Here is a 10,139-nt window from a genome sequence, read left to right as displayed (position 1 = left end):
CATGTTCATTTTCAGATTGTATACTATCTGAACTACGTGTAAAATTGTCCACTGGAAAAAATTCAGTTTCAGTACATTGCGATTCAAATTCCCTGTATTTAGAAAATATAGGTCTGCTACAGGAGCCGGCTAAGATGAGGGCGGCTATCATTTAAACTTAATCAATTCAAGCCAAGTATAGAGCAAAAAATATATAACAAACCGAATAGCCTCGGGCAAATTGCTCTCAAACAACAGACGGTGAAATTTAGTTCACATGGTCCTGTAGCCTAGATAAATATTTATGGGTGCAACAAAACACTATGGAGGGATTTCAACCAGCGACCTCCGAAGTTCTCGACTGAGGCATTAACCACTCGGCCGTCAGCCCTTTCTGATTGCTTATCTGACAACCCTTTTTGTTTGAGCGAGACAATTTTTGAATAAGCGCAATTTAAGTCAGGCAAAAATCAAGCGAGAAAGAGTCACTCAAGAAAGCAAAGAATGTTATGTAACAAAAGAGAAAAAACTGGTCAAACAAAAATTTTTCAATGACACGTGTACAATTATTGTCTCAAACTTCGTTCGAGAGCGATAAGATTTTTTGCTGTAACGAAAAAGCGTTGTACGACTTGCAAACCTGATTTTTAACCGTAAAATAAGGGTAAGAACAGAAAATTGTTTTTCGTCATTATAAAGCATTTTCGTTGCTTTCTGTTTGCTGCAGGCTAATCATTTTTGCTCCTGAATTGAAACGGATCGATAATAATAATGTTTTAACATTTATGCTTTTATAGCCCTATATTTCGATATATAATTTAGACTCAGTTACATTACAAGTGCTCGAAAGAACTCCAGTCGACAAAACATTTTAAAATCAGAAGACAAAACATTTTAAATTTTGAATACGGATAGGAATATTAATGTACATTCATAAACCAGAAACGAGTAAATTTTTTTAAATTAGAACCAATTTTTGATGATAGCATACGAGCACAATTAGAATACATTGATCTCAACAGGATATATTGATATGAAATTCGTTCCAATTCAATTGGAGATATATAATACAGCACTGCCATGAAATCTGTCATTCTCTATCACAAAGATAGGCTTGATAATTTGCCAGGCGATTTTTTCCTCATAATCGTAAGCACTATCGCATTTCGGTAATTATAACTCATTCTAATAATGGGAGTAAACTTGGGTATTATGGCACATTGGGTATTGCGTAGATGTTCTTGACACCCAAAATTGAAAAAAAAACACGTTTTTCAATTTCGAGTGTATACCACACATTTCAAATTTTTTTAGGTGTAGGTTCGAATCCCAGTGTGAATAAAAGTTACGGCACAAATATGTCAGGACCTTTTTTGTATAACGCGGCATGTCCCCCTTTTTATTACTATTGGTCTAAATTGATAAACATATTCCAGTGAATAAACTAACAACTGCATGAGTGAAGACAAAACCACTAAGTAATGAACCTATACTGCGCACGGTTATCTCATCACGAGATTTCAAGAGTTACGCTGATCTCAGAATAATCAATATTTTCAATGGTGGTCAAAATAGGTTGAAGTAAACATTTTCAATCCCGAAAGCAAACATCAAAGTTGTTTCTGAACGTTAATAGCAATGCAAACATTATTTTGAAGTCTATATTTAAATACTGAATTATGATGTATACGATATTGCTTTCACGAATATGATGATTGCATTGATGTATCCAAACAACAACTAGGTTGAAAACAATTAGAGAAGTTTTCAAAATAATGCTATGTATGATCAAATTCTAATGTATATTATATTTTTGACCGCTTAACGTATTTATAACGACTTAAATTATTTATAAGAACAAAACTTGACCTGTTCACATAAAAAGCTCTGATGTACAGAAAAATGGATTGCTCAGGGGGTCAACACTCCCGAGAAACAACTGCCATATGCAAAAGGGTTCTTGAACTACAAACAGATACACCAAAATTTACAGTTTTTTTTATTGTCTCAACACTTACAGTGCTGTAGGCCAAAACGCACAATCGATCACCCGTAACCAGAACAGTAGATCAAAAGAACTTTATATTGAAAACAGAAAAATCGTGCCAACCAAAGTAAATCGATAAATCTATTCTAATCAAAATAATTTTTTCTGCGTAATACACCGGAGCAGCGTTAGACTATCAATCTGCAGTGCATTAACAGTAGCTCTCCTTTTTCTGTTTCTCGTTGCCCTATTAAGTACTATTTAAAAACTTAACAAGATTGGCAAGCCTCGCATAGTACGGTCATATCTGTGCAGCCAGTATGATCTGATGACATTATCAAAACCTTTCAAATAGCTCTCAAAAAATTGGGGATTCCGAATTTAACAAATTTATTTTTCGATTTACTGTCTCAATTTCTGTTTTGCATTTTCTGTCATTCTATCTACTGTCGTAGCACATGGGTTAGTTAAGCAGTCGCTCAATTAAATGACCGAGCTCAGTTTGCGGGCACGTATCCATACTGATCCTTCAAGCATTTCAATGCGACTGCGTCTTTTGCTTCCTTCTTAGAACGCCCGTGTTCCACTCCTTCATAATCTTTGATCTTCACAGTTGCTCGCTGGAACCCCGAAGATTCATCTTTCTCACACGTCATGCACTCAGACGGTTTTTCTATCTTGTTTTGAGTTGTCATTGAGTTGTCATTAACATGAACAGCAACGTGATTGGAGAACAGTGGTATGGGATCAACTTTTCGCCGTTAATTAGACGCTTGACGAAGTCGACCGCCAAGGTAGCCGATGCTATTTGGGCATCTTGCTTGCTCTCGCCTTTACCGTAAAAGTTCATTGCACAGGGGTAACTCTTGATTTTGATGTGGCAGAGCGAGAAATTATCACTTGATAGTTGAGTTTCGCATCTTTTGAAGGAGAACGACAGTTCCTCTTTGTTAGCTGCTTTTAGTGAGCTTAGTTCTTCCATAGCAGCTTGTCTTGGAGTTACACTAGGCTGCTCTTTTACAAACTCAGCATAGCGATCAGCGGGTAGCGCTTTCTCAGGGGTACCAGTATCTTCCACATTCTCCTCGTTCGGCCCAATACCCAAACGAGACTTAACAGGAATTTTGGCTAACTTCGCTCTCAGCTGTTCGTTCTCGATTCTAAGCCTCATATTTTCATCTAGCAACATTTTCAGTTCCTCCACAGAGCACAAGGAGCTCGCATTCCTCCCATGTTGCTGCACCTGCAAATACTTTGAAGCTAAGAAAAATTGAAACATAAAATAGAGAAAAGCTACGATCGACTTGGTTTTAAATACTTTAAGATCCTCTGTTATTCCTCATTTGATTTTATCTTCTAGAAATGTCTTCCTAGTCAAAAAACGTGCATCTGCAAAACCTACCTGACGAGTGTATAATTTGGAAAGTTAATTTGAATGCAAAACATCGATTAAGAACCTGATGTTTCTGGTAAAAAACGAATAACCGGGGAGTCAAAATGGGCGGCGGGGGGGGGGGGTTTGTGGGTCAACCTCTAAGAAAGGAGCTGGGCGAAAGGGAGGTTCTTACAGAAAGACCCAACTCGCTGGGCGCTACCTGTCTATCCCGTTTTTGAGGACGAAAATTCAAATGCGTCAGACGAAAAAGCGGTCAAGCGAAAAATAGCATAAAGAAAAACAGGATCAAACTTCGTTTGGGAGCAATTAACAATTTCCTAAAAAGTACTAGTAAGTCATTTACGATATAACATTTCCACTAATTCAGCAATATTGAGGGTAATAGATGACATCACGCCACATAACAGCACCTGATTTGCGGCATCAACAAAACAGTTAAGAGATAGAGTGAGAGATCAAAACGTGAACAAGAGGACAGAAACGCAACCGACAGAGAGAGAGAGAGGGGGGGGGGGCTAGGAACATTTTTTATTAGATTCAACTCTGCAACTTCGTTTTCGCGCCTTGTTAGTAATTAAATCATAAAAAAAACTGTTAGTAACTCATAAAATGTTAGTAATTAAATCATAAAAGCGCAAATATAAAAGTTTCCAGATTTCAGTAACAATCCAAAATCACTTTTTGTCTCTCAGTTATGTCATGTAACCCATCTGCAAGTTGGCCAGTAATGATCGTTAAACTCAGAAAAGAACAAATAATCGAAAAATTTAAAACAATCGCAAATTTTAACAAAAATCTTGCTAAAAATTGTGATACTAATATCTTCAAAACCATTTCATTGTCTCAAAGAAACTATACAGTATCTCTAATTCAAGCCTTAAACAGTTCCACTGGCTTAAAGCGCCATAAGCTTGGAACATAAGTTTTCCGAAAATTTGAAAATTCAAATTTTTATAAAATTTGCTTAAAGTCGTGTCATTAAAATATTCATAACCGTTCTATTAATTCTAGAAACTATGAAGCAGCTGATTATCAAACCGTAAAAAGTACATATGTCTTGCAAAAGACCTTTACCAATCAATTTTAGATTGGTCCAACAATTATAAAAAATAAAAACACGAAAAATTGAAACATTTTGGGATCAAAAACTACTAAAAATGACATTTTAACCTTAAATTACGCCCTTCACAGTAGCTTCAGACCATTAAGCACTTAAAGGACTACTAAAAGCGGCTAAGGGCCTCTAATGAAACTTAATGCCCGCTGGGCGCTACCTGTTTATCCCGTTTTTAAGGACGAAAAGTCAAATGCGTCACACGAAAAATCGTTCAAGTAAAAAATACCAGCAAGACTAACATACTATAACATGCTATAGAAACTTCTTTTTGGGGGCAATTGACGAATTGCATAAACAGACTATAAGGGCCCGAATAATTATCACAAACGTTCGAGAGCAATCAACCATAACCGACTGACTTTGGAAGAATTGATAGTGGGGATATCTATTCTGTTCCCCCCTCCTCCCCCCCCCCCCCAGCTTCATCGTGGGAACATATGTTTTATGAACCCCAGTTGCACGCATTATTTTTACACAACGTGCCATATAATAATGTAACTAAGGGTCAAAAAACACTGGGGGTCCGAAACTAGATCCACTAGTGAGAGCTGGAATCTATTGCAGCCTGCTTCAGCTGGGGGGGGGGGGGGGTCACACAGTGGGCTTCAAATGAGGGAGATTTCTAAGCGTCATTAGATACCCCTATAACCGGAAGAAAAAACTAAACAACAAAATATAAATAACCGACTAACGTCGGGCGACTTGCTCAAATGGTAGCTAGCCACGGTTGTCAGGCTAGCTTTAGCTTAATTGAAGGGGCGTGAGGTGAGCGCAGCGGTGGTCTGGGGGTGGGTCAACGGTTGGAGGTTCTTTGGCTGCATGGGGGCCTTATCACCTGACCGATGTGCAGGGCTGGGGATTGGGGGACGGTTAAGTGAGGGGGGCTGTTGTGGGGCGGAGGGGGTATTTTCTAAGATCAGCCTTTCACACCATTAGTACAAGTCTCCAAAACGGTTTCTGAGAATCGCATACTTGGTGACTAGGATGTTGAAAGGATCTAAGAGACCAATGCCCGCTGGTCGCTACCTATTTATTCCGTTCCTGAGGACGAAAAGTCAAATGGGTCAGACAAATCGTTCCAGCGAAAAATTGCATTAAAAAAGACTAACAGGGCTAATATAATTGCTGCAAACTTCGTTTGAGAGCAGTTAATGACACCACTTTCGGCGCACTTATCTTTGACTTTTAGTAAACTCACGCAAATTGAGTTCAGCTGCTGCCTTTTGTGACATTTAGATCACGCAAAATGATAAAATCAAGGTCGCAAAAGTCAAAACGCTCGAACAAAAATTTAGCGAAAAAACAGCCAGAAGAACTCATGCAATAAACTTTCAATGAACCCTGCCTATTTCAGAAATATCACAAGAAATACGAACATTGCAATAAATACTTGGAAACCAATTTTTAGTTAAGAATGTGGGTCAATGGGAGGGGGCGTAGGCAGGTATTGGGGGATAGGTTAGATAGGTAGGAGGGACTCATATGGGGTCAAATATTCTCGAAGTGACTTATTCACAATTAATATTACCAGCCGGTCAAATTACCACATATTAAAAACTAAGCAATTGTTAAAGTCCAATGCCCGCAAACAGGTCTAATGCATGGAAACATTTCCATAATTGTATCAGTTTTACATTTCTAGATGAAATTTATAAGAATCGGTTTCATCGACTGTTTATGCAAAAATTTTCGCAGATTTTTCAAAAAACTTAAGCAACATCAGCCCAATTTTGTCTAATTTATCGGAAATGACCATGAGAACCAAATTCAGGCTCTTCTTAAAACAATAAGTATTTGTACGTCCACTATCAGTGGCAGAGTGATACAAAATGACATTTTGTAGATTTTTTCGCAAGTTATTTTTCTCCAAATTGCAATTATTTTTAGCCACTTTTTGGCGCCGTGAACTTAACTCAAATTTTTGATAAATGCAGCAATGTCTTTTCAAGTCATCCTTAACGTTGGCAATGATTAATAATGAAATAGCTTTTTTCAATTGCTTAAATCGAGAAAATTTATTGATTTTTTCATCTGTGCCAACGTTCTAAGTCATTGAAACTGACAAGCACAATAGCTATTGTCCCATCAAGCACTGATTAAATTTGCAACTTTGGGTTCATCTTGACAATGCAACTGCAAATTGGTTGAATTGAACATGAACCGTTCGAAGGAATAAAACATTACCGACTAACGTCGGGCGAATTGCTCTTAAACGATCTCCGAGCGGTTGGCTTCGTCAGTTGCTAGCCAGAGTCTAGTGAGTCCAGCTTTAGCTTAAGTAGAAGGAGGTGAGCTCAGCGGGGGCTGGGGGACAGGATGGGAGGACAGGGCTGGTGGGAGGGGATCTTTGCCTGCACTGGGTCCTTGCGGCTCGAACGATATTCAGGGGTTGTGATTGGGGTAGGGGGGTTTGGGGATGCGGGGGTCAATTTTCAAATAACCGCCCTTCACACCATAAGTTTAAGTCGCCAAAAGTCTCTAAGAGAACTTAATACCCGCTGGGTTTGGGGATGAGGGGGTCAATTTTCAAATAACCGCCCTTCACAACATAAGTCGCCAAAAGTTTCTAAGAGAACTTAATACCCGCTGGGCGCCCGCCCTTCACGCCATAAGTATAAGTCTCCCAAACAGTTTCTGTGAACCTTATATTTGGAGACTAGTGAGCTGAAAGGCTCTAAGAGAACTTAATACCCGCTGGGCGTTACCTGTATATCCCGGTTCGGAGGACGAATAGTCAAATGGGTCAGATGAAAAATTGTTCAAGCAAAAAGTCGCATTAAAAAAAGACCAACAGGACAAATTGCTACAAACTTCGTTTGAGAGCACTTGAACATGATCCGAATAACGTCGGACGAATTGCTCTCGAACAACTGGCGGGGCCACGTAATTCAAGGGGTAGCCTAGACCTTTTAGAGTTGCAAATATGAAAAGGGGGGTCTGATAAAATACTGAAAAAACTTACATCACGCCAAAATCAAGGCAAGCGTGAAGAAGTCACTTGAAAAATATACAATTTTCTAGATTAAAAGCGGAGAAATGTCACTTGCACTTGTATTGAAAGCGACATACGTTTACAATAGTCAAGGATTTGGAAAAATTAATTGCAATTAATTGGCTAGACAAAAAGAGGAGCCATCAATTTATTTAATTGGCAAAACAAAAATCAATTATTGCAATAATTGCAATTATTGATGAATTAAATTTGATGTTCTATCGAATATTTTTTTCGTAGATTTAAACAATTTCGCCTTGATTTACTCAAAACTGTACGCGAATGGTTATAATATCAGAATTATTCAATTTCTAATCAACAACGAAAACAACACCCAAATCTGCCAACTTACATGCGATCTCTGACAGAAGTTTGTGCTCTGGGATCTCTAGTAGCGGGTTTGCGACCTGCCAAAATGCTGGTCAATTTTTGCCAATTGTTGGACAATTAATTGTGTCGTTCCAATCAATTACTGCAATTAAAATAGAGTAAGCGATCAATTACTGCAATCAATCAATTGCCAATTAATGCAATTACAATTAACTTTTCCAAATCCCAGTCAATAGTTTCTTCTAACTTCGTTCGAAGCAACTGAATACGTTTTTCATGTTTTCATAAATTATCCTTTTACTATTCAGTTGTTGATTTTGCAGTCTCGAGAACCTGAGATCCGACAATATCAAGCTTATTCTCAACGGCCGTAATTGACCAGAGAAATTCCCAAGCAACCCAACATATATTTTCCCAATTTTGACACAAAAGCACATACTCGGTTATAGAGTTCTCTGAGTTATGGTAAAGCGTCGAAGAAATTGTAAGTTTGCTAAAAAAGAGCAAGGGCAAAAGTAAATTACAGGGAAACTAATCAAGCAAATGCGGTGAACTCGCCAAATGCTTGGCACTAAACATGCAATTTACTTTTAAGGCCCTTGTACAAATTGAAATTAGTTGCAGTCGAGTTATGTCCACTCATACACGTATGCTTGATCTAATGCTTCAAAAATTTACCTCTTGTTTGGTATACAAATCATTTAACTGGATATTCATTTTCTCCTTGATAGGCATATAAGCGGCCAATGTCGACATGGTGTCCTGGTACTTTGGAACTTTTGCAATCGTCTGATTAGGCGCATTTCGACGTTTGCGTTGCATCTGCCCAGCAGGTTTGATGTCATTTGATTTCCAAATGCTTCCAGACATCCGATTTTGGACTGCATTAAAAGCACTCGTGCTGCTAGGAGCAGTTAGTACAGACATTGCTGAATTTATATTCAAAATCTAAAATTAAAGATTCCCCTATAAATTTTCGGGTCTTTCCCCTTATAGCCCCCCCCCCCCAGCTTAGTGGTCCGATAAACTAACAACCCCTCATCATGGTAAATATACCATAATGGGGGCTATAGTTTAATGTGGCGTGGGAGGTATAATAGGAAAGAACCAATTTTTCCTGGTGCTCAAGCAATCTTTGACAAAACTCATGTTCAATTATACTAAAACAATGGGAGAAAATGCATTTGGATCTGTTTTGTCCACCCACTCTCGATTTCGTTAACAATTTTTTTTTAATTTTAATTATTGAATTTTGCTAAAAAAAAGAGTTAAAGTAGATATGAAATTGTTGAATTCCTCAGACGTTTTCGCAATAACTTCCTTAGCCAGGAATTAAAAACTTGATAAATGTTTATGGTGCTAGGGGTATTAGCCGACACACAAATTAGAAGACACGCCAATTGACCGACAGATTTCATCAGGACGACGTGAAAATGACCGAAATCGGAAGTGTATAATTTGAATAGTGTTATTGGAAGCGTCGACTTAATTATGTTCGGCCGTAATAATTTGTTCCGTTGTGATAGATTCATATCAAGTCCCACGGGCCGCTTCGTTTGTTTGTTTTACAACTAAGCGACGCTACGTTACCCAATTAGTGGCCGGGTAATTATCACTAACTGTGGTTTTCGAGTAGCTATATTAGCTAGTGTCGGCTAAAAGGTTTGTCGGCTAATTGGTATGTCGGCCAATTGCCCGGCCACAAATATTTACAAATATAGTAAGTCCCATAAAGTTGCAACGCAAGCGAACGTTCGAAAAGTAGGCGTACTTTTTGACCTTTCCAACGTTCGATAGCGTTGCAACTTTACGGGACTGAACATATGCATACATAACGTGTCTTGATATGCGTACATGACGTGTAATATGCAGTAACATGTCTTGATTATCTATTTATATTTTCGAAATTTTCCAAAATTTGAATAGGTTTTCACAGTAAAGTTTGTTGAAATGTTATAGCAAATTTAAAACTGTTAAAATGAATCCTTTTTTTCTTTACAAGCTTTCAATTTTAATTTTTTGTTGAATTTATTTGATATTTTATGGTGTGATCGTTTTCTTCAGTCCTCTCTTCAATTCTCTGTCCTAGCCTGTTGCACGACTGGGCTTTTAGTGATGACACCCCCAATTTGTGACAAAGCTACTAAGTAGCGGTGATATCTTTTCTGATTAGGTATTGTAGAAACAAAATAATTAAAAAAATAAACAAAAAACCAAATTCTATGGTCATTTAGTTCAAACTGGATATAGCCAATTTTTCTGTTGCATACTCTCTCTGCCTGGGAACATAAATATACCAAAAATTAAAGCATCAATTGAGGAATTTCCTCAACTTAAA

At 37.9% G+C, this 10,139-nt stretch overlaps 1 protein-coding gene across 1 annotated transcript; it reads right to left on the bottom strand.

The window, feature by feature from the left end:
- Window positions 1–2,193: 2,193 nt before the first annotated feature.
- LOC142342500 (uncharacterized) lies at window positions 2,194–8,746 on the bottom strand. Its single transcript, XM_075393847.1, has 2 exons — window positions 8,480–8,746; window positions 2,194–3,209 (listed from the first exon to the last, which is right to left on the bottom strand). The coding sequence occupies exons 1-2, from the start codon at window positions 8,726–8,728 to the stop codon at window positions 2,658–2,660; spliced, it is 801 nt and encodes a 266-aa protein (XP_075249962.1). The 5' UTR covers window positions 8,729–8,746; the 3' UTR covers window positions 2,194–2,657.
- Between the last annotated feature and the right edge of the window lie 1,393 nt (window positions 8,747–10,139).

This window comes from Convolutriloba macropyga, chromosome 7, assembly GCF_964194025.1.
Source record: "Convolutriloba macropyga chromosome 7, txConMacr16.3, whole genome shotgun sequence".
In the NCBI taxonomy this organism is placed as follows: Eukaryota; Metazoa; Xenacoelomorpha; order Acoela; family Convolutidae; genus Convolutriloba; species Convolutriloba macropyga.
Note: the sequence above shows the minus strand (reverse complement) of the source record. Positions and strands in the feature narration are given on the sequence as shown.

What these genes read in the sequence shown, in the direction of transcription:
- LOC142342500 (XM_075393847.1), bottom strand. Translation starts at nt 8,728, where the DNA reads ATGTCTGTACTAACTGCTCCTAGCAGCACGAGTGCTTTTAATGCAGTC. An exon ending in ATTTGTATACCAAACAAGAG is followed by an intron (nt 3,210 to 8,479) that starts GTAAATTTTTGA and finishes AAGTATTTGCAG; the next exon opens with GTGCAGCAACATGGGAGGAA.